The sequence below is a fragment of the Panicum virgatum genome, chromosome 3N (assembly GCF_016808335.1).
Source record: "Panicum virgatum strain AP13 chromosome 3N, P.virgatum_v5, whole genome shotgun sequence".
NCBI lineage: Eukaryota > Viridiplantae > Streptophyta > Magnoliopsida > Poales > Poaceae > Panicum > Panicum virgatum.
In genome coordinates this window covers 6,544,124-6,569,955 of record NC_053147.1, presented here as the reverse complement: position 1 = coordinate 6,569,955, position 25,832 = coordinate 6,544,124, and the positions used below count along the sequence as shown (strand labels likewise).

The 25,832-nt window shown below is 42.5% G+C and overlaps 6 protein-coding genes across 12 annotated transcripts; 2 read left to right on the top strand and 4 right to left on the bottom strand.

The window, feature by feature from the left end:
• Window positions 1-30: 30 nt before the first annotated feature.
• Window positions 31-1,239, bottom strand: LOC120667116 (protein PHOTOSYSTEM I ASSEMBLY 2, chloroplastic-like). 2 transcript variants are annotated; one of them, XM_039947154.1, is made up of 4 exons: window positions 848-1,239; window positions 650-712; window positions 510-556; window positions 31-414 (listed from the first exon to the last, which is right to left on the bottom strand). In XM_039947154.1, the coding sequence occupies exons 1-4, from the start codon at window positions 1,007-1,009 to the stop codon at window positions 327-329; spliced, it is 360 nt and encodes a 119-aa protein (XP_039803088.1). In that variant the 5' UTR covers window positions 1,010-1,239; the 3' UTR covers window positions 31-326. The 2 variants fall into 2 exon arrangements, with proteins under 2 accessions (XP_039803088.1, XP_039803087.1); XM_039947153.1 differs by having other exon boundaries at window positions 839-1,232.
• Window positions 1,240-1,843: 604 nt separating this feature from the next.
• On the top strand, window positions 1,844-8,723 carry LOC120667108. Of its 5 annotated transcripts, none has more exons than XM_039947143.1 (10): window positions 1,905-2,330; window positions 2,494-2,559; window positions 2,807-2,943; window positions 4,405-4,525; window positions 4,628-4,695; window positions 5,177-5,587; window positions 5,720-6,547; window positions 7,381-7,593; window positions 7,904-8,080; window positions 8,399-8,723. In XM_039947143.1, exons 4-10 carry the CDS (start codon window positions 4,405-4,407, stop codon window positions 8,450-8,452), a joined length of 1,872 nt encoding a protein of 623 aa, XP_039803077.1. In that variant the 5' UTR covers window positions 1,905-2,330; window positions 2,494-2,559; window positions 2,807-2,943; the 3' UTR covers window positions 8,453-8,723. The 5 variants fall into 5 exon arrangements, with proteins under 5 accessions (XP_039803076.1, XP_039803077.1, XP_039803081.1 ...); XM_039947146.1 differs by having other exon boundaries at window positions 1,927-2,395; XM_039947142.1 differs by lacking the exon at window positions 2,807-2,943 and having other exon boundaries at window positions 1,844-2,330.
• Window positions 8,724-8,988: 265 nt separating this feature from the next.
• On the bottom strand, window positions 8,989-14,202 carry LOC120667110 (MACPF domain-containing protein At4g24290-like). Its single transcript, XM_039947148.1, has 7 exons — window positions 13,283-14,202; window positions 12,916-13,154; window positions 12,162-12,360; window positions 11,838-11,906; window positions 11,563-11,752; window positions 10,973-11,139; window positions 8,989-9,975 (listed from the first exon to the last, which is right to left on the bottom strand). Exons 1-7 carry the CDS (start codon window positions 13,547-13,549, stop codon window positions 9,277-9,279), a joined length of 1,830 nt encoding a protein of 609 aa, XP_039803082.1. The 5' UTR covers window positions 13,550-14,202; the 3' UTR covers window positions 8,989-9,276.
• A 503-nt stretch (window positions 14,203-14,705) lies between these two features.
• LOC120667114 lies at window positions 14,706-17,202 on the bottom strand. The gene is made up of 6 exons (XM_039947152.1): window positions 16,996-17,202; window positions 16,645-16,867; window positions 16,335-16,405; window positions 15,853-15,958; window positions 15,286-15,418; window positions 14,706-15,173 (listed from the first exon to the last, which is right to left on the bottom strand). The coding sequence occupies exons 2-6, from the start codon at window positions 16,725-16,727 to the stop codon at window positions 15,039-15,041; spliced, it is 528 nt and encodes a 175-aa protein (XP_039803086.1). The 5' UTR covers window positions 16,728-16,867; window positions 16,996-17,202; the 3' UTR covers window positions 14,706-15,038.
• Window positions 17,203-17,774: 572 nt separating this feature from the next.
• Window positions 17,775-22,282, bottom strand: LOC120667111 (tubulin-folding cofactor E-like). 2 transcript variants are annotated; one of them, XM_039947149.1, is made up of 15 exons: window positions 21,826-22,252; window positions 21,461-21,631; window positions 21,200-21,246; window positions 20,927-21,073; window positions 20,769-20,843; window positions 20,390-20,499; window positions 20,149-20,276; window positions 19,955-20,016; window positions 19,766-19,873; window positions 19,654-19,688; window positions 19,287-19,355; window positions 18,766-18,857; window positions 18,590-18,666; window positions 18,238-18,315; window positions 17,775-18,156 (listed from the first exon to the last, which is right to left on the bottom strand). In XM_039947149.1, the coding sequence occupies exons 1-15, from the start codon at window positions 22,136-22,138 to the stop codon at window positions 18,058-18,060; spliced, it is 1,611 nt and encodes a 536-aa protein (XP_039803083.1). In that variant the 5' UTR covers window positions 22,139-22,252; the 3' UTR covers window positions 17,775-18,057. The 2 variants fall into 2 exon arrangements, 1 of the variants encoding a protein (XP_039803083.1); XR_005672076.1 differs by lacking the exons at window positions 17,775-18,156; window positions 18,238-18,315 and having other exon boundaries at window positions 18,603-18,666; window positions 18,766-18,876; window positions 21,826-22,282.
• Window positions 22,283-22,316: 34 nt separating this feature from the next.
• LOC120667112 (ras-related protein RIC1-like) lies at window positions 22,317-25,757 on the top strand. Its single transcript, XM_039947150.1, has 8 exons — window positions 22,317-22,516; window positions 22,634-22,706; window positions 22,829-22,876; window positions 22,989-23,036; window positions 23,887-23,958; window positions 24,129-24,284; window positions 24,494-24,597; window positions 25,307-25,757. Exons 1-8 carry the CDS (start codon window positions 22,344-22,346, stop codon window positions 25,401-25,403), a joined length of 771 nt encoding a protein of 256 aa, XP_039803084.1. The 5' UTR covers window positions 22,317-22,343; the 3' UTR covers window positions 25,404-25,757.
• The last annotated feature ends 75 nt before the right edge of the window (window positions 25,758-25,832 follow it).

Genomic DNA, 25,832 nt, shown 5'->3' with positions numbered 1-25,832 from the left:
GTGATAGAAGATTAGATGAGCGACAGGGAGGAGGAACCGAACCAGATTCAGATTGGCAATCAGTCAGCAATGTTTTTGCAACTGTACTGCATGCGGTTTTGCATCTATGCCAAGCGGCTTACACACTTACAATAAACAGTTAACCAGGCTGATTTTGTATTTGTTCATCCTCATCTGATCTGGCTATGAATAACACCTGCTACTAGTAGTTGATATAACGATTAAAAGACTTGGCCAGACTGTAGCAAGTGGCGGTAGGGTAAAGCATTCGCTGTCTGAATGTGCAAGGCTGAATCTGAATGCATGGATGCCTGCTGGCACTCGTATCATCTCTCCCCTCTCTGCTCGGGTGTGAGGCCGCCTTTGCCACAGCTGGGGCAGCTCTTGAGCCCAAATCCTTGGCAGTCGAAGCACCTGAAGAAACAAGCAGGATAAACACACATGAACCCCAACAAGATTAACAAGGGATATGCAGTAGAAGTGCAGAATGCATAATGTTCGGGACCTACTTCCATCTCTCGAAAATGTTTCCATTCTTCTTGTTCTTGCCGGTCCCCTGCATCACATCAGCCAATTCCGTTTTGTGCAATGTCAGAGACGTCGAAAGGAAAATCAACGGCAGCATACCCATGATAGTAGGAGTGTGTACCTTGCACCCTGGGCATTCTACTGCACCCTTTCCTTTGCATGTCTTGCAACCTGCTGCAGATACCTGCAGGGGAAAGAAAAAAAAAATCAGCCTCTGCATCTTCCAATCCAGACAGATGAGCAGGGTTTCGGTTGAAGAAAATGATCATATGCAGTAAAGCTGAAGGTGTGGATATGATGTCTGTGAAACCTGTGATACCATCAGCCTGGCTGCACGCCCGGATGCCATCGCCCTCCTGCAAAGCCTGGCAGTGGAAGTCACTCGCCATGCGACATCCGCAGCAGCAGCAGAACCTGTCGTCCTGCACCTCAAGCCGGTGACGACCAAGCTGCCGCTGGCAGCGGCAATGGCAAGCTCCATGGTAATTGTTTTGCGTCAATAGCAAGCTTCGATCGCTCCTCTTTGGCCTGTGAAGATTATATCCAATTGGAAGGATTAAAGCCAGCAAGCAGCGAAGAAAACGAGACCGCGAAATTTCTCTAGCCGCAGAGTCAAATACGTCTAGTTGTTATCTTTCTTTCTGTCTAGCTGCTACTAGCACGAACTAGAAACCAACATAGCATTTTTTCTTTTCCGGGTGATTTTGTATGGCCACCATATGATGAGGATAGGCTTCCATGGACACCTACTGACACCTGTCCATCAGGTATCGTCTATACGCTGTGTTCGTTTGGCTTGTCAGCCAACCAGCCAGCAGTACTGTTCTCTCATACTAAATCAGCACCAGCCACCAGCCACCAGCTACCAGCCAGTCAGCAGTACAGTTTTCTTATAACAAATTAACACCAGCTATCGGTCACAGCCAAGCGAACACAGCGTATATTAGCTCTCTGACATCCAGGCCGGCATGTCCATGTCAATTCATTGCTCTTTTATCTCATCATGTATATACACTTACAATATTGATAAACCTAGCTTCTTTTTGTTGATAATAATTGACACCAAATCTTTGTTCTGCTCCAGCAGCCTCCAGCCAGCCATTTTTCTCTTACCCCACTCCAGCAGCAGCCTCCAGCCACAAACCAGCCAATAGTATTTTCCGCTCACACTACTCCAGCAGCAGTCTCCAGCACCAGCACAGCGAACAGGGCAAATGGATCCAATCTAATTTATCAACTTAATTTAATTGGTGCCAGTAGTTCGATGCTCCGTTAGTCACTGTATTGTAGGGCCCGCCTGCCAGTCCTGGAATCCAAGCAACCACAGCTGCTCAGGTCCCATCCGTCTCTCCCTGATCCCAATCCAACCAACAGGCGATGTCCCTCAAAAAAAAAAACAGGCGCCGGACGAGTGGAGGGCCCCCTTCTTCCATGGAATCCTAACTGCTTCTCTCCAGTACTCTCCCCAGGCGAGTGGAGGGCCTCGCTGTCCTCCGGCTTGCCGCTCGGCCTGCTCGAGGGCCGCCTCCGCCAGAGTGCGCCTGCACAGGAGCGCGGTCGCGCGGAGGGAGGAGACGGGGGGAGCTGACGCCGTGCAACACAGCGAAGCAAAGCTAGGCTGGGCCTTTCTCGTGCGCTGGGCCAAATTGGGCCTCGTGCTCCTGCTTTTGCTTCGTTGTGTTGGCTAGGCCGGTTCAACGTGCAAAAGAAAACATCCGGCGTGTCTCTCTCTCGGCGTGGCGACGACGGACGACAGGGCGAGTGGCGCTGCCTTTCGTCGGGCGCTTCGCCGGCCGACTAGGGTATTTACGCCCGTTCCTTTCCCTTCCTATCCTGCTGTGCGAAATCGAACACCCAGACCCCTAACGTATGCTGTTTGTATTCAGATCTACCATGTATTTTACCTACTAACTTCCAGTTTTTTCTCAAAAACCCTGAATCATCCCTCCATTGTTTGATTATTAGGTTTTCTTCCTCCAGCGCGCAAGATCGATCTCGGATCCTCGGTTGACATAGGGCTTCGTATCCGAGGTAAATGTGCAATTTATTCATTTATTTGTTTTCTCAAAATCCTTTTGGGGGCTCAGTTGAACCCGCCTCCCCTTTTAGTTCCCATAATAGTTTCCGGTACCAAATGGAGTTGTGAAGTATGCTGGATTTTCCAGACGAAATGCTGTCGCTTTGTATCCCGGTAAAAAAAAATTGTTGCGGGATTGTGGTTACCTGAGAACAAATTGTGCCATTTGGTTACACTTTGTTTTATTTATTCTGGTTTCAGCATACATTGGTGTTTATATGGATGGAGCAGAACACAAAGGACAAGTGTGACTTTCCTGTCTTTTTCTGCCTTGACTACTAGTGACCAAGTTGGAACCGTTGCACTATGGAAGAGAATGCATAATTAATATTGGCCATGTAAGAGAATCTGTTACACCTGCTACATTTATATTTATTAAAAGACCAAAGAAAAGATACCTTCTACAAAAGGGCTACCTATTTGCTAGTAACTGTTTTATTTGTCCTGAGGTCTGTCCATCCTCCCTGCATCGCTTACCAGTGGGGTGATGGCCTCTGTAGTCGACGGTATTGAATCAATTCCCCATCTATGCCCCTCCATTTCCTTCTCACAATTCTCTAGTTCCGTACTCCGGAAAATCACGTAAATCCACAAATGGAATTTCTTTAGGCAGCCATAACAACTTATGGGTCAAGTAGCTTTCTTGTGGAGATTTCCATAGCTCATTAGATATATCTGATGCATGAATTTTGAGGGAAAAGTCACCTTATTTATCCATTTTCTGGAATCCGCAGATGTTACATTTTGTTGACTGAAACATTGTCTTTTCTTGATAAAACATCTGGTGGATCTTGCATGGAAACAAGTTATATGGCCCTAACTACAGGACTAGCCATTGCATGAAATGCATGTGCACGGACGGACAGCTTTGGGAAGAAACAAAAACTGACCATCCTCTGCGACAACATTGAGCCCCACTTTGGTAGAGCTTCAGCTCCTGCTCATCATGCTGCTTCTCGAGGGGGTCCACCATAAAAAACACAAGCCGCTTCACTGGAGGAGCAGGGGAAGCGCTTACAAGTGTTTTTACTAGAGGCTCATAACGGAAAAAACATGATGCTCATTGGCAACTCCCTTTGTTTCCCCACCTCACACCCATCTCTGTGCTCCGCACACCCGTGGTTCTCAATTCTTGCACGCAGATGTGGCTAGGGTTTGGCCGCCAGATCCTGGCATCCTCCTTTCACCTCCCGGCATGGAATTTGACTGCAAGACACCAATCACAGGAACCGGTATACAATCCTGCCTGAGACCTGAGTCATCCATGCCTGTTGCCTTCTCCTTTTGGCAGATCACATCGACACCGCAAGTTCATGCTCAGATCTGTTTAATATGCCACCATTCTTCATCCATGCCCAGATCTCCCATTTTTGGTTGTTAAAGTTGATTGTATCGATCAGTGCATGCTTGTGCAAATCCCATGTAGTAGTTCCTGTTTGTAATCAACTTGCGCGGCAATGCGTGAGTTTTGTTTGATCTTTTCTATCATCTGTAGCAAGTTTGCAGAATTGCTTCCAGTTTGGTTGGTGGGTTCAATCATACCTGTAGTACTTGTCGCAATCGTTTCTTTTGCATATTGCCAAACGACTTAAGGAACTACTTCTGCTCCACTAGAGGAGCTACTCCTTCAGAGGATTAGGTGCAGGAGCTCTACCAAAGTAGCCCTGACTTCAGCATATGGAATATTAATATTTTGACCTTAAATGTTGGCCTCTGATCAATGAGAAATAGTAGCACAGTCTGGATTAACCAGTTTATTCATCAGTTCTCACATTTACTTCTTGTATTTTGCTTGACAGATGCAGGAAGTTTTTGATCCACCAGAAATGGAAAGGGAAACAGAAACGGAATTTGATACTTGTACTTCCATTAGGAAGGATGTGGTTTTCGAGCAAGATCCAGGTTCTTCATACCGATTATGTATGTGTCCTGGTCCTTTTCAAAGAAAACCAAATTCTACATGAACAATGTTACGTTGGGCCTGTCTTTATTTTCCAGCCAATTCTGGTTTTCATTCTGTAGGGGGCAATATGAAGTTTGAAGAGGATGGCCATTTGCTATCTCAGGCAAAAAGGGATTTGTTACGTGTGGTGCATCCTTTCTCTTGATAACATTCGCCCTTTCCTTTTTCTTACTTACAATACTACACCCTTATGATATCTTGTTTAACACTACATATTATGAACTGATAACCAATTAGAGATTTAAGTGTCAAATAATTCAGCAATAAGACTGAATAAAATATATACCTATTTAGTTCTGAAATGGGTTTGGACTTTGGACATTTCAACTTGTTCGCATGAGCTCAAAAGATTATTTTGTCTTATGAAAACATAAACAACTACATTCACATGTGAAACATATGTTTGCTTGTTGAATATGTTGCTTTAATAATCGCATTATCTATGTCATATGTCCAGACTACTCGGACGTACCTGTAGTTTAGTTAGATCAGTGAATGAAATTGTTACTTGGGCACTGTGTGTCAAGACATGTACGTTGCTAATTCGATTATGCAATTGGGCCCATATTAAACTCCCTTTGACTCTACTTGAACAATTCCCCTTGCAGGATTATCAAACACGGCCTGAGGAGTCCAACTATGTTACTGACCTTAGATCACATGCATATTCTGAGGATCATTTGCCACTGGGAAGAGAATGTCATAGGCAGAAGTCACACCTTCCTACTTCAAGCTGTTCTTGGGAAAACTCTTCCGCATTAGAAGCAGCACCACCACCACCAAGTAGCCCAGACGCATTAGGGCATGCATTCGAGAAAATGAGAACCAAAACCAACACCCTCAGTGCAAGGCCAGATTATCGTGCTTCATATTCTGCCACTGCTCCTCACATGAGAAAGCATCCAGGAGAAGTTGAACTCGATAATGGTTTAGATCATTCTGATCATTGTTGCCGAAGATCAGACCGATTTACTGCCTTTTCAAGCCGCAGTGGTCAATCTGTAGAACATTGCAGTGAGGTATATCCGTTGATCATTCTGACTGTACTAAATGGAGATTTATCTCTGTATTTTCTTAATCTGATGCATGTATAACAGTTTACCTTTTTCTATATGGAAATGTTTCATCGTGACAAGTTCTTGTTGAAACAGCTGGGCGATTATGCCAGAGCCCCTCACTATGTAGATGGGATCAATCTTATTTCACGTCAATGGTACTTTGATGATGGAGGCCCTTCGGTACCAAGAGGGCTGCAGTATGGCGATGAGATCCCTTCTCTGTCTAGTAAGAAGCATAGTAGGCTACCTTCACGCTTAAGCCAATGGCACTATGATCCTCAAACCCCATTGTTCTCAAGAAGACAGGAGTACGGTGATGAGATCCCATCACTGTCTCCAAATTGGCGTTACCGATATAAGATTCCTCTGCACTCTGGTCATTGGTGGCATGATGCTGAGGCACCTGCACCATCAAGGTACCAGCAAGGTGCTTCTCATTGGAATGGTCACTCAAGACAAAATTTTGCCAGGATTAATACCAATGAGCAAGCCAAAGTTACCACAAGCAAACATGCTTTTATGAAACATAGGATGATCAACAGAGTTGCAAACAGTAGTATCCACTACAGGACCAATATGAAAGATAATAGGTACAGAAATCCTGAGGATATAAAGGACCAAGTTCGTGGGCCAAGAGCAAGTAAATTCAATAATACTTCAGCTTCATCCAGTGTGAAAGATATCTCAAGTCCATTTGTCTGTAGGGATCAAATTAATAGATCCGACTTTTCAGTTCAGTATAAACAGGCCAAGTTTTTCATGATAAAATCATATAGTGAAGACGATATTCATATAGGTATCAAATACAACGTTTGGGCAAGTACAGCAAACGGAAACGATAAACTTGACGCTGCTTACCATGAAGCTCAAATTTTAATGAAAGAGAATGGGGAGAACTGTCCTGTGTTCCTATTCTTCTCGGTCAGTAAGGATCAAATGTTTCCTTTTAATTATTTATCTTCCTGCCTGTTCATAACTGCACGAGTAAATGAGTTTATGCTATCCTACCTTGTATTTTTTGGGAGGTCAATGGTCATAATATCTGATAAAATCAATATTCGAGTAAGATTGTTAAGTGAGACATCACTGCTTTTCTAAGAGGGGATTCAAGTGGTTTTGTCTTGAGCTACAAAGTTTTAGTTGAATGGTTGTAAATGATTATAGTGATTGACAACCTTGGATCCAACTCCAATGGACAACCTGCTGCAGGGCATTTTTCTTCTTTTGAATTTGCACCTTACTAAAGGCTTCTTTAGATAAACATTGTTTCAGCCTCTTTGTTTTAGGATTTATTTTTGCATAAACATATAACTCAAAAGGTTGTAATGAACATCTCATCATGAACACTTATTTGATCAAGACATGTATGTGGTTATGCTTGATTCTTTATTACCTGTGTCATTTTAGGACTAATTTCCTCAAAATTGTCTTGAGGACCTATTAAAGGAAATGTGCTTGTAGTTGGCTATTTGCTACTACCTAGCATAAAAAAAATGATGCATGCTATATTTTGATGATTTTTCTTATGATTTCTGCTTTTTACTTGCTTGGTTTCTGAATTAATTGGTTCATTATTTCAAATGTGTAGTTGATTTCCTTTGAGGATCATTTTAACCTGATTCTAGCCCAGACAGCTTGCCATTAGAATAAGTGATGATCTTTTTAATCAAAAATACATCTATTTAATCCAATGGATGTTATTTTCAAAGAAACTTGAATTTCAATAAGCATGTTCCTCATTATTTCCTTTTCAGGTTAACACCAGCGGACAGTTTGTAGGGTTGGCTGAAATGTTAGGCCCTGTTGATTTCAAGAAGACCATGGATTTCTGGAAAGAAGATAAATGGAATGGCTTTTTCCCTATAATATGGCATATTATAAAGGACATTCCAAATCGTCTGTTCAGACATATAATTCTTGAACACAATGATAACAGACCAGTTACTTTTAGTAGGGACACTCAAGAGGTACCATCCCAAATCTGCTCTAAGAGAAGAATAGGTTACAAAGGTTACAAAGGAAATTATTTACTTTTATTGACTTATTGTTGTAGCACATAGAAGCTAAGAACATCTGTTTTATTAAAGCAAAGTGGGTTCTTTGGTGATTCTGCAGTAAAGGCATTAATGTATATGTTTTGAAGCAGGGTACTAGCAGGTTTAAGATAAATTCGTCTTAAGACCTCATCAAATAGACATCAAAAGTTCTCATCGCACAATTTGTTATAGCACAATTTTGGATCATTCTATCAATTATCATATTTTTCTTGTTATGCAGATTGGGTTGGCCCAAGGTATGCAAATGTTGAAAATTTTCAAGGATCACCTTCAGGGAACATTAATTCTGGATGATTTTGATTTTTATGAAGAAAAAGACAATGCACGCCGTGCCCAAAAGGGTGGAAATCCAGAGTCAACACATCAAGCTAGATATTCTGAAGACTTGGAACCGATGGTATGCACATTTCTGTTTAGAGCTATGAACTGCAGCTTGGTAATATTTTCAAGAACAGGGATGTCTTTTATTATATCCGGAGTGCCTTTGTTACCTAAGTTTATATATATGCCATGCATGTAGACGCTGGTAATCTACCCAAAATAAAGAAATCGAGCATGCAGGTTTAACTCTGCTTGGAATCATCATGGAATTAGAGTTGATTGATGCCAGGAATCTGATTTCTGCTGTGATTGCATGCCATCTGTGTGTGCCACCTGCAGTAATATATATTTTTTGCTACATGTTAGTTTCTGATATACTTGTTTGCATCTGTAGGGAAATTTGGAGGCACGCATGGAGAGCTGGAGTTTGTACGAGAATTGGGACTAATGCACAGATCACTGTACATCTGAAATAAAGAGCATTACGAGTCAGTAAAGTAGCTGAAGGCACTGACGCTCCTATGGAGAACAATTCCAACCAAAATTTGTCTATACGTGTCATCTGAAACTGCTTTATTGTTATACAGTGTTCATGTAGAAGCATAGATGTATTGGTAAACAGAGACGTGAAGAGATTTTAGCACTCGAGATTTCCTGAAACCAGGTTACTCTGTTATTTCCTGAAATCTGGTTACTTGTCAAATTTGAGTTTTGAGCCTTGTTGCTTGTTACTACATTCTAATGATGAGCCATCACTACTCGAGATAATCTTAGAGCCTGCTTTCGAACTGGGTACTTCACAGTTCGATTCATATATAGAGAGGACCGGGAAATTTTCCAATGTTCCAAATGTGACCGTAGCTAGAGATATCCATTGCTGCAAAACAAAATCTTAGTCTAGCAAGGTTGTCACAACTACAGAAATTAGTGCTTCATTGTTGTTTTTGAAATGTTAGGAAAAGAATGCCAGAGCACGCACGACAATGTTCAGAAAAGATAGGAGCAGAATAGCAAGTGCTCTCTCTCCCTTGCTGCAAGTACAAACAGCACGTATATACAAAGAATGTTATACACTTCACCCTCTGCAAAACAAATTGAACGCCCGATATTGAACTACAGACAGCACACGCTCTGGTGAGAGAAATAGGCAGAATGAAAAGAGAAGTGATGTACATGTTGGAGAGCCTTCCTAAAACATACATTCAAAACCTTTACTTGCATGCACCATCACCATATGATTAATTGCACATTAGCGTCTCCAGGTACTGAGTTTCAACTATGTTCATCGAGTGGATACTCATCATCAGGTACCATGGCTGTCAAGAGCGAATACTTCACCCGCAGTGATAGCTTGCCCCTCTCGAGCTGCAGTTTCGCACCAGAGACCACCCAGTATCCCGGCGTGTCCTGCGGTCCCCGCAACATCTCTGCTGTGTCCACAAACTTGAGCAGCTTTGGGGCCTGCACAGGCACAGGTGGACCGCCAGGGTACACAGCCGAATTGATGTTCACATCAGCTGGGCGAGGGGCAGGCTTCTGAGCCGCCGTGGAGAAATGCGTGCTAATGAGCGTCGAGATGAGCCCAGACTTCTGACCCAAATTTCGTGATCCTTCCCATTCAGGATTCTTGACAAGTGCAGCATTGATGACTTTGGAGAAACGGAGGCGGAGGAAGAGGATTTTCCTCAATCCATGGCTGCTCACGTGTAACTGTGCCCCAGTCACGATTGAGGAGTCATCGTCAGATTCCACTGGTTCCGTGTAGACATGAGAGAAACGCTTCCAGGATCCAAATGGTTCGAAGTACTTGCTGTCATATGATTCAGGAGTTCGGTGATTGTATGGGTCATCCTGAAGCTGCAGAATTTGAGGAAGCGAGCATAGATGCTGAAGATGGATAGCCAACATGTTGTTTTTCTTTCCCTCAAGATACAACCGCAATCCAGTAACAGGTCTTTCACCCACATCAACCTGTATCAAATACCACAACACATGTTGCGTAAGGAAACAAAATGAAGACAAATTCTCTTCAAAGTTCAAACAACAACGCCTTTTCAGTCAGTCTGTAGCAACTGAGAAGGCAGATTCAACCAACAAACCATGAGAACGTAAGTATATTATGCTACCGTGATCTCCTCTTATAGATTGATATGCTCAAGGCTCTACGCAATCTATATTATGCTCACTCAAGGAAAGTAGATGTAAATAGGGGCTTATACCCTAAAAAAATACACTAGCTTCTTAAATTTAAACGTAAAGAAAAATATTTTTTTGTTACGTCGGGATATTTCAGAAGAACCAATGTCCGTTAGGCACCTAATCCTTATGTCATAATAGATCCGAACACTTGCCTCGGATTGACTTCAATATATAATTGCTCCAGTGAATAACTAAAAAAAATAGAAGGATGGTAGATAGTAAAGAAAAGGACTAATCATAATATCTATCTTTCAAAGATTCAATAAAAAGACAGTTGGCGGGTCTCTTTGTATGTCTTGTCCGGAAAGAGGACTTAATGATTATTCGTTCGCCGGAACCAGAAGTTAAAATTGTTGTGAATAGGGATCCTGTAAAAATATCTTTTGAGGAATGGGCCAGACCCGGGCATTTCTCAAGAACAATAGCTAAGGGTCCCGATACTACCGCTTGGATCTGGAACCTACATGCTGATGCTCACGATTTCGATAGTCATACCGGTGATTTGGAGGAGATCTCCCGAAAAGTCTTTAGTGCTCATTTCGGTCAACTCTCTATTATCTTTCTTTGGTTGAGTGGCATGTACTTCCACAGTGCCCGTTTTTCCAATTATGAAGCATGGCTAAGCGATCCTACTCACATTGGATCCAGTGCTCAACGCCTTGAACATCTCTCTATGGCTACTTGCTTTTATAATCAATCTCATCATACAGATTCACAGTGCATAAACTATAAAGAAAACAAGTTATGGAGATCACAATAATACACATACCATACTAGTGCAGACATAGAGCCTCGGTCCCATGAAACTCAAGGGCAAAGATGCACTACTCTGTCTCTTCCTCTGAGGGCCAAGAGGGAGGTCACTGTACACAGGCGCCCACTGCCTTGGTAGCTGGAACTCCAAAAATTGGTGAAGTTCTTCAATAGGAGGCTTATCTGCGATAAAATGAATAAATCAGTCATTTAGTTTTTTGGACATTTCTACTTCGGCTGTTCCCAGTGATATAACATAAACCTACTAGATAAATTCCTGTATTCCATAGCATATGGAATTCACCATCTATTTTTCATAGACATTTGCAGCGTTTCAAGCACCTAGGAAGGCATACTATGTCATAATTACCAGCTATTTAGAGCACTTAGTGACATGCTAAACAAAAGGCACCTACAAACAATAAGGTAGTCTAAGTAATGGAGAGTATGCATAGCACCATATGCACTGAAAAATGGTTTAGGCCTCCTCAATTACGTGATGCAGCACCTTCATAATATGACTAGCAAGCACCTTAGAAAATGAATTAACAAAAGGAATGCTCAGTCACATGAATTATTGAATTGAACAGTGAGATACGAACTTACAGCGTAGGTACAGATTAATTGCGTGATTCAGAAACCCACAGCCAGGTACTCCATTCAACAATGAAGTAATAGGTAGAAAGGACATTGAGATGACATCAGGTTCTAACTGAACAGTGTTTATCCATTCAATGTGAGGCATCTCTTTGTCCCATTCCCTTCCACCTCTCCGCTTAACCACCATCACCAAGTCCTGATATATAAAAAAAATAACTAATGTTGTATGAACAGGAAAACACGTTAAGCATACTTCCTAGGGGGACAAAAAGAATCAATACCTCCTTCGAGCAGTAAGAACTTGATGGGCTTGATTCCACAAATCTTAGCCGTTGCTCTCTTGCATCATTCTGCACAGGATTTTGCATCAAATTATTGAAAACATGCCTCTAAAATATAGCTAAAACTGATCAGCATGCAGTTTTCACATAGTTAAGAGGATCATTTATCAATACTTCAATTTAAATATTTAATAGTAAGGTTTTAAAAGAAGATTTTTGTAAATTTTTTCATGCTGATTACTTGGAATTCAGCTTTCAAATCCCCGCTCCCCCACAATAAAACAAAGGCCAAAAAACCACAGAAAATGAAGAGTAGGAAAACACCTTATCCTTGCCATATGCAGCCTTGATGTTCATATCATGCTCGTTTGCATCCAGAAACCTCCTGTCTGACATGTCCTTAAGTCGTTTCTGAACAACAGCTGGTTGCAAGCTTGATGAATGCTGTTGTTTCAGATAAATAACATCTTTCCCTCCCATTTTAATACCAACAACTATGTGAGTTCCAAACTTTTCAATGAACCTGAAAATTGAAGCAACCAGAATCAAAGTTGAGGAACAAAATCAATTCATATACTCCCTGTGTTCTCTTTTGACAGTCCTATTTTGAAAATTGAATTATTCTTGAGTTGACATCTTGGGAATAGTAGAGACAGCTGTTCGATTCCCATGCAGAGAAACTTTTCTAGAAAAAAGATTGGTGTATGTATAGATAACATCAAAATCGAGGAGTCGTAATTAATGAGATGATAAGCAAAGTCCTTCTTGGTCATTGTACCAAGATGAAATAGGACTATCAAAAGAGAATGAAGGGAGTATTTCTTAGCAATGACCAATCATACAATTCTGAGAAAATCAAAAGAGGGAAGCATGTGTAGACAATGCAGCATTCATCTATCTGATGAGATAAACAAGGGACAACAGTAGCACTAAGCTAGAATCACAAATTGCTACTCCAGCCTACCAGGTATCCAATAATATGAGTCGCTTGACAAAGAATACAAGCTAATATACCTTTTTACAGCAGAAATGATCACAGTTTGGTCTTACAGCAGCACACGAGAATAAGTTGTCTAACCTTGCCAGAGCAGCAGGATCCCAGGTTGAAGGCACTGCTTGAGTAACATGATCACGCAGTAGAATACGAGACTTGGACAGCGCAACTGAATACAGCGAAATGTACCAGCCATCGAAAGCAAGCGACTTGGTGCCAGCTGCATCTTTCTGCCAGCAGCCAGAAAAATCAAACATGCTATTGAACATGCCGGATGGAATTTTTCCAGTCAACGAAAGCTCCCGGTTGAACTGCTCAGACATCTGCAAGAATACATTTCCTGGCTCAAAACTAGCAACTAAGCATCTAACAAACTAATGGCAGTAGATTAGAACAACCCCCTCATAATAGCAAACAGCTGGAGCTGCTTACGCAAAGTAAAGGGAGGGACCTGCTGGAAGGAGAGGACATCGGAGCGGAAGCGCGTCCGCTCGCCCTTGTCGCACTTGATGGACTTGGGGACGGTGGCGACCTTGATCCCGCCGGGGAGCACGACGTCCTTAACCTCATCGCGGCTGAGGTCAATGAGGCGCGCGTCGGGATCCGCGAGCCTGCCCTTGCAGTACTTGAGGCGGACGTCCGAGACAACGTCGTAGCCGCGGCCGATGGCCGCTATGGCCGCCTCCGCGGCGCCCTGAGCCGAGGCCTTAAGCGCCATTACCGACCATCAGACAGCGGGGAAACCCTAAGAGGAATGCTGCCGACTCTTCGACTGCCTCGATCTTGAGGAGCCCGGAGCAGCTCCGAGCGGCCAAAGACTTGAAATTTGAAGAAGCCCCGCCCTCTCAGCTAGCTCCGCTAGGGGATTCAGAGGCCGAGACGACGGAGGAAGCACTGGAAGATTTCTGCAGCTCGCGCTTCTTGCAACCTTGAGAAGAGACTTGTGGATTAGAAGCGGGTATCTGAACGGAACTCAGCGACCCCTGAGCTGAAAAATTGAGGATGCTTGAGCCGATTTCGCGCGCAGGAGCAAATTGCGGCGGGATTGCTGTTGGAATTTGGCGGCGGCGACGCGGAAGAGGAGGGAGGGGAGGGAGGAGGTGCGTGTGGCAGAAGGACAAGCAATAAAGTTTGGCCGGCCCGCTGTGTCCTCTTGCTCTTCTTCCTTCCGATCCATCTGGTTTGGGATTTGTTGGGGTCAAACACAAACAGTCAGGCGCAGAGGAGGGTTGGTTGGTCAAAGAGTTGTCATCACCCAGTCACACCTTTTTCCTTCCCTTCTCTCTCTCTGATCTTTGGCGCCTTTTGCTTTTGTGCTGTTTTTTAGCTACAAAACTTGTCAAAGATGTTACCTTTCCGTTCGGTTTCGAACTGCTGACTTGTTTTCACGTGCTGCTCGCTGGGTTTTGAGCTTGATATGCGGTTCCCTGCTTCCTTTTTCCTTTCTTCATTATTGTGGACTCCATTTGGAGCGCAAGAACTTTCAATGAGAATATGAGATGTTTCTTATTTCTCCTTATGCCTTGTTTAGATTTTAAAAAATTTTGAACAAAAACATCACATTAAATGTTTGAACACATGCATGGAGTATTAAATATTAAAAAAAACAATTGCACAGTTTACATGTAATTGCAAGACGAATCTTCTAAGTCTAATTGCATCATGATTTAACAATATGATGCTACAATAAACATTTACTAATGATGGATTAATTAGGCTTAATAAATTTACCTCACAATTTAAAGACAAAATCTGTAACTTTTTTATCATTAGTCTACGTTTAATACTTCAAATGTGTGTCCATATACTCCAAAAACTTTACACCAGAAAAAAAACTAAACACACCTGAATTCCTACCAACAAAACATGTACAGTGCCTACGGAAAATTTAGCTGACTCGGCCACGGCTGCAGTACATATTGCGGACTCCATCACAGTGCTTCCATGGCCCTAGTGCTTCCAAACTTTATTTATCCAGACTTTGCAAATTCAGAAATACACATCTCAGATCTCACTATATGATCATCAAGCCAGCATACAGAATTACAGAGGATATAACATATGCCTATCAGCTCAACGTCTAATTATTCGCCAGTGCCTGGGATGGATGGCCGGGCAACATGATGCCGGAACCCATCTCAACCTGCTGGCATAACAAAGAATTAATTGTACACACAGCTTCAGGAGCATTGGGCACGCCGTGCTGGTTACACCGCTTTTATCGGTGTCCTGGGGCTTGAAGGAATGCCGCCGAACCTATCCACCAGGACTTTGAAACATGGGAGCGAGACCGTGTACAATATGCCCAGTGCAAATGGTGCAGCAATCAGCCATCCTAGCATCTGTTATCAACAATGGCAGTGCTCCTATGTCAGTGTCGCTGCAACCAAATAGTAAAGCAAGTGCTCCTATACTATGAACTTAGAAGTAATGGCTGATAAGCTGTTCACTTACTGCATGGACGATGCTCAGCAGCACATCCTTTGAGGCATGGCCGGTGAGAACGTTCTTCAACGCATCAGCAGTCAAGGGAAAGTGCCCGCTGCCCGTGATTGCTTCTCCCAAACGGAGGAAAGGGATGATCAAGCTGCGCCAAAGGAATTCAGAAATTAGCACTGCCAAACACACCAAGACCACTTTGAAAATAATTATCATAGGGTTGCTACAAATCAAATAAAAAGTAACAAATCTACACTGTGGTACTTCATAAGTTCATATATTTACATCCGAAATATATACCCCAATGGAAGTGTAAAGCCAGGGTAAACAGATGATTGATCCAGAGCAGAATTTGATTGTGTATCCAGTTATTAAACTCAAAAGAGTCTAACAAAATGCTGGGGACCTCTATAGTATGACAGTGATAACTTAGTTCAGATGGCTGATGCTCAGTGTAAAAAGCAGGTACAGGAATGCCATATTGCCTCTTGAATCAGTCACTAGCCTACTATTTACAAGGCAAGGTTGATGTATGCACTGATCTTGTAGGGAATCAAACGACAGGAGAGTGACTGTGTGTACCTTAGCTCAAGAGGAGTGGCGGCCAAATTTAGAACCATAACAGTAACGGCATTGCAACGGCTTCCCAACATTGCTACAGCAACACCGCCAAGGATAACAGTGGTCCCTGCAATAACAGAAGATGCAGGAGATAAAAGATGATGCTTTGAGGAAAATATGATAGGATAGCTGATCAATGTAATAGTGCGTATTGTTGCGAAAACAAAGTGGTACGTGCCAAAAAGTTTCAGTTGCAGGAACCATGGATGCATGATTAAGCATCGGTACCATTCAAACTTGTGAAATTTTTGGACTCCACTCATTACTTAGTCATTTCATGTCATACTTATAGGTGCTCCAAAGCAAAGGTCCCCCCCCCCCCTCTTCTTTTGGATACTTCTAAAATAATGACAGGGTACTAGCACCGAACTAGAGGAAACTTGAGAGATGAATAGGATGGATAACCTTTTCAGTTGTACGAGAAGAAATTAATGCAGCCTTACCGCATATTGGAAAGATTCCAATGGTGATTCCAAGGGCAGCAGAGAAGGCCAGTTGCTTGGGTTCTGCTCCCCTGCACGGCATTCCAACAGAAAACTTGTGAAGAACTTCAAGAGCGGGTGAAATGGATTCAGATGATGCAGAGACCATAGGACATTTCCAAACTGAAATGAATTGAAAGGCAGTGGCAAACGAAATGGATGCAAGCCCAGGTATTTATTCAGGTAGCTGCTCCACGGCAGGATGCATTATCTATGGTAACTGAACAGGTGAAAGAGGAAGCGCAGCAGGTGTGGAGGGATAGTAGAGTACCTTCTGATGACCTGCAGGACCGGATCAACAATCTTGCTCTGGAGCCACGGCAGGACGCCAGTCCTGGTGAGAAAAGACCCCATTTTATTAAGCTGCGGGCATCCCCTGTTCCCCTGCTCTGTGGGGGTTCAGGCTCAGTTGAGGGAGGCGAGCAGCCCCAGAGATGGCCGAGACGGCTCGAATCGAAAGCACTCCACCACGCACCAAAATCTGCGGCAACAACCTGGATTCCATGGCACCAAAAAAAAGGGGGGAAGCCTTTGGGTTTGAGTCGGGGATTCGCCTCACGGAAAAGATTCTGCAGGAAAGAATCCAAACAAACAGGCATAAAGGGAGGCAGGCTATCCTTACCAACAATGAATCGCAAAAGAAACCGGCGGCGGACGCCTCCGGCGACGGACGGACGGGACGGGAGATGGAAGGAAGAGAGGATGAGGGAGGAGTGGAATGAAGGGCGGGCGTCCGGAATGGATCTGGTCGTGGCAACCAATAGTTGCGGGGAAAGGAACATCGGGTGGAGTGAAGATCCTGCAAACAAATCATAAAAGAAAACGAAAAACGGAAAATTGGGCTCTGCTGCAGTTTGATTCACCCCACCGTCCACTCTTTCCAGACAATCAGCAGGCGACACGTGTACTCAGCCTTGTTTGAACGAGGACGTCATCCCTTGTTTAGTTGTAAAGTTCAAAATTCCAAAAAAAAAATTCGGCACCTGGATGGAGAATTAAATCTAAACGAAATAAAAAACACATTGCACAGTTTGCCTGTAAATCACGAGACGAATCTAATGAATCTAATTAGACCGTAATTAGACGCTAAATTGCTACCGTAATGCTACAGTAAACAACCTCTAATGATGGATCAATTATGCTCATTAGATTCGTCTCGCGATTTACAGACGAGTTCTGTAATTTATTTTGTGATTTGTCTATGTTTAATGTTTCAAATGTAGAAAGGTGCTCTTTCAAAAAATTTACACAACGCAACTAAACAAGGCCTTAATGGCTTTTGGTTTTTCTACTTGTAAAGGATGGTTTTTTTTTGGACCACAGTCCACAAGCAAGGATGGTTGGAAAAAAAATGAGAAGGCATGTGTTTTACTAATTCAATTTAGCATCAGCATGTTTCCATGATTTTACTAAGGCCGAAACCATTGGATTGTTCGAAAGAAAAGAGAGCTGAAACCTGTCTTGACAGTGTTGTTACAATACAACGCTGAATTGCTGATGCTTTTTTCCATCCATACACAACAAGATTCACCAAGTGCACATTTGCTCACAGAAATAAATAAAGAGTATATACAGGACAACCAAGAGCACTGTAGTCCTAGTCCTCTTCTCTTCATGCATCAACAACTGCAACTGTAGTTTGCGTGATAGAGTTGCCGGGTTCCCCTGCTCTGATGACGACCGGCTAGCTCTCTTCGTCCACAACGATGCTTGCTCCCGAACCGATCCCAAGCTCCATCAGAGAAGCCGTGTCCTCCTCCAGGAGTTGTGGTAGGGGGCATCCCTGCTCAAATCAAGGCAGCAATCATACACGACTTCTGTACATGAAAGGTTCGACTCCAGAGTGTTACGGTTACTGTTATACCTCCTCCTCGACAAATAGTTTCACTCTTATATCCTTCAGTTTAAAGAAGCTCTCGCACAAGGATTTCAACTTCCCGACCTGTAGCACACAAACTTAACGACTTTAGACATTGCTTTATCTGGATACGCTGAAGAAACAATCAAAGACCTAGAATTACTAGGCTCCACAACTTGCATGGTACTACTTCTTTCCTGCTGACTTAATTCACACATCAATTATTGAATTGCTGAAAGACAGATCGAGCAACAATTGGAAACCATGTTTCGCCACCATTGCAGGATAACCACCCAAGAGAAAGCAAACGACAGCCCGATAAATTGAGGATAGCTAAGTAGTACCAACAAGTACTCACAGTTGTCGTAGGAGGCAGCTTCTTTGTCAATGGTTGCTTTTCACCCATAGATGGCCCCACACATTTCAAGGTAATATCTGCATCCAAGTTAAAAATAATGACCCACTTATAAATATTTCCTGCTGACTTATCAACGATATAAATATTTTATCTAAATTATAGTTCCAGGTCAGTACTTATAAGACCCGAAGACATCTTTTGTGGGCCTGATATGCTTGAAGTTGGCTTCTCATCTTCAATACCATGAAAGGTCTTCAGTTCAGCAAATCTGCATCAACATTTTTTTGTTGTCTCTATAATCAATTAATCACTGGTTATGAATAATCGGGTATCTATTACATGCACATTCAAATGACAAATGAAGCCAGATAGCTCGAACATAGCTACAATGATGTAGCCAATCAATTCTAATTGGATAAGAATGACAGCCACAAAATCCTCTCAGTCGCACATCACATAGGCTAGACCACCTAGTGCTCTTATTGTTAGAAATATCATTGCATTTGCATGATACGCAGGATCACGGATATCGATTCCACTGAAAATCAAATGAAGCACTATGCCAGGATGTATTAACTGAATTTGTTCTTTTCAGAATTAAATCATAAAAATCAATGGATTATTCCTCCCTGGGTCATGTTGTGGGAGAATATAAGATTAAAAAAATAAAGGACGAGAAAAATTCCCACAAACCTACCTAGGGTGCAGCCGTTTGATCTCTTCTTGGTCATTTGATTGTGTTTTTCCCATAACAAGGCGAACATATCTGCAATGTCACATTACACTACAGCTATCAGAGCTGTAATGTTACTTTGGGAAATGCTATTGAACATGCCTATATTCAATAAAAAAGGAATGAAAGTATTTATTAACACTTTCTCAGAGAACCCAGAGAAAGATCCGCAGTTCACATAGAGGAAAAAATAATTTCAAATTGTCACTTAATTCGATCTGATCCCCCAAATTCGATCTGATCCCCCAACCAGGGTGGACCAGCCACATAAATCAAAGAGGCCCTAAATACCAACAGGAAATCATCTACAGGAACAAAAGGATTAACTGACCGTATTTCTGATTCCCTCCGTTCACGTGGGCTTACCTAGATATGAAAGAAGGATATCATATATCTGTACAATGTATTGTACACTCAAAAAGCATCCAGGGAGTTGCAGGTACCTCACTGCCATTTAGTATTTTAACTTTGCCAAGCCGAGCAATAAGCACGAATCGTGGAGCACCACCCTTAGCAGGATCGGCTATAGGATTATCAGAAAGCCTGACATCCTTTAAAGAATGTAAATCAGTATGGCCATATCAAACAATAAGATTCCAAAGAATAAGGGTAAATCCTTGAAACCAGCTCACCCTTAAACTTGGGAAGAGGTTAAGAGAATCAACTGAAGAAAGGTCCTCGATCTCGTTAGAACCTGAGACATTTAAAAGTCACCATTAGCCAGCATATTCAGTTTTTCAGCAAATTCAGTGTAGTACACAAGTCAAATAGAATAATGCTAGAATCTTATGTAACAACAACAAAAACAACCCCACAACAGGCATACCTAACAAAAGGACTTGCAGATTTTCAAATGGCACAGCAGATGCATCATCAAGAGGTCCATGTGTTGGAAGAATAAATGGATACTTTACATGCTTGATCCTGTTTTTGTTCAAATGGAGTTGTTCCAAACTGGAGAAATAGGAGGGAAGAGATGATCAATATTCATATTTCATTGTACTGAAATCAAATGCAAAAGTATAAATTACATTACAGGGAAAAAACTTCATTATTTCAAATTTTACCTTTTTAAATAAGACAATTTCACAATTTCATCCCATGAATCAATATTATTGTCCTCCAAATTTAAGAGCCGCAATGTATTGAAACCTTGCACAAATTTTCCATCTGGAATCTGGATGAAAAGGAGAACACAGTTAGTTGTATAAAAGCGTAAAGTCAACATACAATTTGCTGAAACAAGAAAAGAGTGCCCTCAAAACTTGAAAAGGATTATCCATTTAAAATAGATCACATTGCCAGTGAACCAGGTTCAATCTTCAATCCTCCAACATCTATAATACAATTTTTCTATTGCCACTGGACACATCTGAGATGAAAAATAGAAAATGTAGCAATAGATATGAAGCACATGGAAACAGAGGTTTAATAGGAAATACTGACCATGATCATCTTCAGCTTATTCGACATCAGATGGAGTTCGTTGAGACGTGTAAATGAGACTTTGAATTTTTCAACCTGTTCCGCATAAGTTAAAGTCGACTTTTAATGTGATTGGCACTGATTAAGAAAGCTTCAAAGTGACAGGAATGGGTATATACCAGTTCCCATGTTACTCCACAGTTGTTGAGAACCAAAATACGGATATTCTCTAGCATTGGACTTTCTACGATATCGTTCTCCATGGTATTGTTTGTCAAATTAAGAACTTCCAGAGATTCCAGAGCTTGACAAAGAGCCGATATATCCTGCAAACATTTGGTAACATCACCAACATTATTTATCTGACTGTTCCTATCTATAGAGCTATGTGCATGATATCTACATCTACAGTAATTGAAATTACAAGAATAATCATTAGTGAGAATACGTACATGCCATTGCGAGAAAAGATTTCCAGTTAAATCAAGAAGACTGAGATCTGGAACAAGCAAAACAGCTGTCAGAACGAAATAAAACAGTAGATTTTGGTTTGAATGGTGTACCAACTAGGCAACTACCAAGCAAGTCTCTTGTCTCTAAGGAAAAAATGGATGTAGAGCCATCAGCACTAGTTGGTACAGTGCACCGTGGCTTATTGAATTAGAGCAAGCAAAATGGACAAGAAGAGTACAGTATCATATAACGATATTAACTTGGAACCAAACTCTCGAGTTCATCTGGTGGTCCAGTTGAGCTGACTCCCATGTAGGAAACTGATGCACTGGTGAGGTCGTTGAAGTTCTTGAGCTTCTCCTGAACCTTGTTCTGGCCAACGAATTCAACTGACACACGCTTCTGGCTTGTTGAGAAGACATACATTTCATCTGAACGCAGTAAACCATGTAATCAGGGATTGCTATGGAGGAAATCAACAAATTGCGATGATGCTTGTACAGACACAGCAGGAAATAGCGTGCTGCTTGTACAAAAAATTTCAGAGAGAGAAAGAGAGAGCATTGCAGCATCAAAGGAAACAAAATGTGAAAGCAAATTGAGGGAGACGTCGGCACGCACTAACCCTGTTCCTCCTTGGTGAAGTCCTCGACGCGGTAGCGGAGGCGGAGCGCGTCCGGGAGCGAGATCCCCTTGCTGAGCGCGGTGGGGCGCGCGAAGGAGGCCGAGCGCTCCCCCGCGGCGACGAAGTATCTGCGGCCGGCGACCGAGCCGTCGTGCCGGCCGCCGGCGCCATCATCCCAGTCGACGCCGACCCAGTCGCCGGAGTGACTCTCGACGGGTCCCAGGTATCGCACCGTGCCTACGCGGCGGGGGTCTCCGGCGGCGTGCCCGCGCTGGCCCAGGCGGAATTCGCCGGCGGCGGAGGCGGCGGCCATGACTGGGATCACTGGTTGGTGTGGCCGTCGGCTGCATTCCTCAAGGCGGATGAGTGGTGGAGGCCCAGAGGCCCACTGGGCCCAGATGTCTGTTTGCTTTGCTCGGCCCAAACCCAGGCAAACAACAGGCGGGTGGGCCCCATGGTTCAGGCGCCCCTGCCTGCCATAGCCAAACCTTGCCAACTCCAACCGCTGACCACCATGAATGACCAGCGGCTCAAGAAAAGGAGGAGTCTTTGCCGGTTTGCCCCTGCCTCTGCCTTTGCGTTGCTTCTCCGCCTGCAGTTTCCTCTGCACTTCTTCTCCCTCCTCCGAACTCCATCATCGAATTCGAATCGAAGTCGCCGACTCGCTGGCCGCCATGAGCAGCATCGAGTAGTAAGTCCTTCGCTCCCTCGCCCGCGTACCTCACTCTTCTGTCTCGGTTGGGATCAGATGGTGATAATCGCCCAACCAAAATTAAAACCCCTCCTCTCTTCTCCTCTCCTCTTGCAGCGATTACCTCTTCAAGCTGCTCCTCATCGGCGACTCATCCGTCGGCAAGTCCTGCCTCCTCCTCCGGTTCGCTGTAAGCCATCGCCTTTTTTCTTTCCCTCCTTGTTATGAGCTAAAGAAATTAATTTGGTAACTTGCTTTGCTTCTGCTCCTGATAAAACCGGCTTCGCTTTCATTCTGTTTTCTTCCATACAGGACGATTCATATGTTGACACTTACATCAGTACCATCGGTGTTGATTTCGTAAGTAGTACTACGAAACATGCTCTTTGTCTGTCCTTGCTATGCTGCTCTCCACTCACTCATGGATCATTAACTAACTGCGACCCTCTGACCCGAATGCCCTGCGTTTCAGAAAATTCGGACGGTCGAGCTCGATGGAAAGACAGTCAAGCTACAGATTGTAAGCTTCATTCAGATAATTTTAATTATTTGACCAGCAATTGCACCAGTGCTATGTGTTCTCTTTCTATACTATTTGAATTCAGTCGTATCTGGGATATCAGGATGTGGTACATGGTTTCGTACTTCACATAATCAAACACAAGTATGGGTACGATTGGTTGGAATATCATAGACCCTTGTGTTCTGCAACATAGCCTCTTTGGTCTGAGATAGAAACCCAAAGGTTATGGATTCATGGTCTGCCTTCTAAACATTGTTCAAACACAACTTGAGTCATTCTTTGGTGTCTTCAGTTCTTATCCTTAACAATGGTGAGAATGATTACGAACCGTAATAATGGAAGGACTGTGATGAACCTGAAATGTTAGAACTATCGCATTTTTTTTATGGAACAGAACTATGGTATATAGTGTCCCTGATTTTTGTTAGTAGGTGATTGGCGATGAAGAAGAAATCTTGGTGGTATATTATTAGCATCAATAGCCACCACGCCAGCAATATGTGATCATCCTTAATAAATATATGCCAGGTTTCTTTTCCAGCAGAAACTGATTTGTGTGATTATATGACAGATCCTCATGGTGTACTCATCTCATATAATTTGCATCCCATAATTTAGAACGGATAAGCATACATGCCAGGTAGCAGATTTCCAATACTTACGGACATCAGATAACTTAGATAGCTAGATTGCTAATGCTTGGGAAGCAGCTAGAAACTGGAAAATTAGGTATTCATTACTAAATTGGTGAGATTTGATGTGTTGGCTCACACATTAATTTACAAAATCTACTCATATCTGTCCCGCCACCAGTTGTTGATAGTGATGCCATTTTTTTCTTGTTCAGTGGGACACAGCAGGCCAGGAAAGGTTCAGGACAATTACAAGCAGTTACTACCGAGGAGCTCATGGAATCATTGTAATCCCTTTTAAATGCTGATCAGTTTTCCTATTTCACTTATCTGACACAATACAGTGAATTAGGATAGCTTGAATAGAGTTGCTGTTTACTCAATTAATTTTCCTTTTTCACCTTACACAATGTGCCAGTCTTGGAATGGAATTAATATCACGCTCCACTTTTTTCAGATTGTATATGACGTGACGGACATGGAGAGCTTCAATAACATCAAGCAGTGGCTGAGTGAGATCGATAGGTATGCTAGTGACAGTGTTTGCAAGCTGCTAGTTGGGAACAAGTGTGATTTGGTTGATAATAAGGTTGTTGATACCGAAAAGGCAAAGGTAAAGATCCTTCTTCTTATTCTTTTCCTTAAAATATTAGCATAATGCTGGCTAACAGCTAACTGCGACAACTATCAAAAGTAACAAAAAAGAATGAACGCAATGAAGGGAAGATTGCATCTCTATTTGTGATTTTGTTTTATTCTCGGAAGATATGTACATATTTGTGTTCTTCTTCTTCCGAAACCTAACAACTAAATCAACTGCAGGCTTTTGCGGATTCACTAGGAATTCCCTTTATTGAGACAAGTGCAAAAGAATCCATCAATGTTGAGGAAGCTTTCCTAACCATGTCATCAGAAATAAAGAAAAGGTAAGTTAAAAATAAACTTTTTCAGAATCCATTTCGTTCCCATTTATCTTCTATGCTCGGCACAGTGTAGGAGAATAGAATTGGTGTATTGGATGGATTGTATTGCATTGAGACCTCGGCCGTTGTATATAGAGTACAGAGACTTGGGGAGCAAGGCTCCTCCAGAATCTAGATACATATGGCAGTCTACGATATGTATATCTACAACTACCAAATGTACTCTAACACACAGTAACATTATTGAACTTTCTGCATGCTGCAGATATGAAAGCTACATAAAGCTCTTTTAGCAGATTTGGTACTGATCACTCTTTTATTTGGAGGGAAATAATGCATAATTGAATGCTCGCATTTTTTTCCTCTTCCAATCTTTACCCTTTTTTAGATGAAGAGCCAATGATGGAAATTTTTCTCACAATTTCACATGTTTTTTACTACTTGAAAAATCAAGTTTTTAATTTTTTTTTGTTCTTAGGTAAATAATTCAAGACATCCTCTTGATCATTATTGTTAGCTTTTCTGAGTGCTGTTGGTGGATCATTGAGCTTTATATCTCTTTTCGGTGCCTCTAGTAATATGGAGTGTGCATGCTGCCCCTTTTATAGTTGCATCCGTGATGGCACACCTTTGCGTGCTGTTCTGAGGTGGATATTAGATTGAGGGGTATGCCTGCCTGATGATTTTATCACTCGCCGTGCTACTGCCGCAGGATGGCAACCCAACCCAGCGTGGAGAGAAGACCCACCGTCCACGTTCACATGAAAGGGCAGCCAATACAGCAGAAGAGCAGCTGCTGCTCGTCATAAACAGTCATAGGCGTCCAGAAAGCAAGGGAGGGTATACCTGCAGACCTGCAGTGCTCCATTCCTATCATCTGGTGGACTTCAGGTTTGGTGAGTGGTTGGATGGATGCTGCAAGACTTTGTCCAGTCAAGATTATATTGGAGAAGGCACTGGATGGAAGGGATACTAAGTATGTATCATTTTAGCAGTATATAGATGTCTATCCTTAGACAGATTAGCATTAATTGCACAGTTTGTATCAGTATTAAGCAGCAAAATGTACCAACTGATCTTAAAAACTGCAGTTAATTGCATGATATACGGTGTGAGCGCTGGTTGCTGATTGTTGAATATGATAATTGAGCTTATCTGTCTCATCTTTTTGTCAGCCGGAGTTTGTAGTTGCCTTCGATTCTGGGCTATGTTTTTGAAAATGCAGATCTCAATTGGTT

Coding starts and splice junctions, on each gene's coding strand:
- LOC120667116 (XM_039947153.1), bottom strand. CDS start 1,009: ATGGAGCTTGCCATTGCCGCTGCCAGCGGCAGCTTGGTCGTCACCGGC. Junction 713..838: donor CCAGGCTGATGGTATCACAG/GTTTCACAGACA, acceptor TTTCCCCTGCAG/GTATCTGCAGCAGGTTGCAA. Junction 415..509: donor AACATTTTCGAGAGATGGAA/GTAGGTCCCGAA, acceptor TTGTTTCTTCAG/GTGCTTCGACTGCCAAGGAT.
- LOC120667108 (XM_039947142.1), top strand. CDS start 4,405: ATGCAGGAAGTTTTTGATCCACCAGAAATGGAAAGGGAAACAGAAACG. Junction 4,696..5,176: donor AAAGGGATTTGTTACGTGTG/GTGCATCCTTTC, acceptor TTCCCCTTGCAG/GATTATCAAACACGGCCTGA. Junction 5,588..5,719: donor CTGTAGAACATTGCAGTGAG/GTATATCCGTTG, acceptor TTGTTGAAACAG/CTGGGCGATTATGCCAGAGC.
- LOC120667110 (XM_039947148.1), bottom strand. CDS start 13,549: ATGGCGCTTAAGGCCTCGGCTCAGGGCGCCGCGGAGGCGGCCATAGCG. Junction 13,155..13,282: donor ATGTCCTCTCCTTCCAGCAG/GTCCCTCCCTTT, acceptor GTATTCTTGCAG/ATGTCTGAGCAGTTCAACCG. Junction 12,361..12,915: donor GATCCTGCTGCTCTGGCAAG/GTTAGACAACTT, acceptor TTCAATTTTCAG/GTTCATTGAAAAGTTTGGAA.
- LOC120667114 (XM_039947152.1), bottom strand. CDS start 16,727: ATGGGGTCTTTTCTCACCAGGACTGGCGTCCTGCCGTGGCTCCAGAGC. Junction 15,959..16,334: donor TGGAATCTTTCCAATATGCG/GTAAGGCTGCAT, acceptor CTGTTATTGCAG/GGACCACTGTTATCCTTGGC. Junction 15,174..15,285: donor TGCTGAGCATCGTCCATGCA/GTAAGTGAACAG, acceptor TGTTGATAACAG/ATGCTAGGATGGCTGATTGC.
- LOC120667111 (XM_039947149.1), bottom strand. CDS start 22,138: ATGGCCGCCGCCTCCGCCGCCGGCGAATTCCGCCTGGGCCAGCGCGGG. Junction 20,500..20,768: donor ATAAGCTGAAGATGATCATG/GTCAGTATTTCC, acceptor CTTTTCATCCAG/ATTCCAGATGGAAAATTTGT. Junction 19,689..19,765: donor AAATACTAAATGGCAGTGAG/GTACCTGCAACT, acceptor TTTCATATCTAG/GTAAGCCCACGTGAACGGAG.
- LOC120667112 (XM_039947150.1), top strand. CDS start 22,344: ATGACCAGCGGCTCAAGAAAAGGAGGAGTCTTTGCCGGTTTGCCCCTG. Junction 24,285..24,493: donor TTGATACCGAAAAGGCAAAG/GTAAAGATCCTT, acceptor AATCAACTGCAG/GCTTTTGCGGATTCACTAGG. Junction 24,598..25,306: donor TCATCAGAAATAAAGAAAAG/GTAAGTTAAAAA, acceptor CTACTGCCGCAG/GATGGCAACCCAACCCAGCG.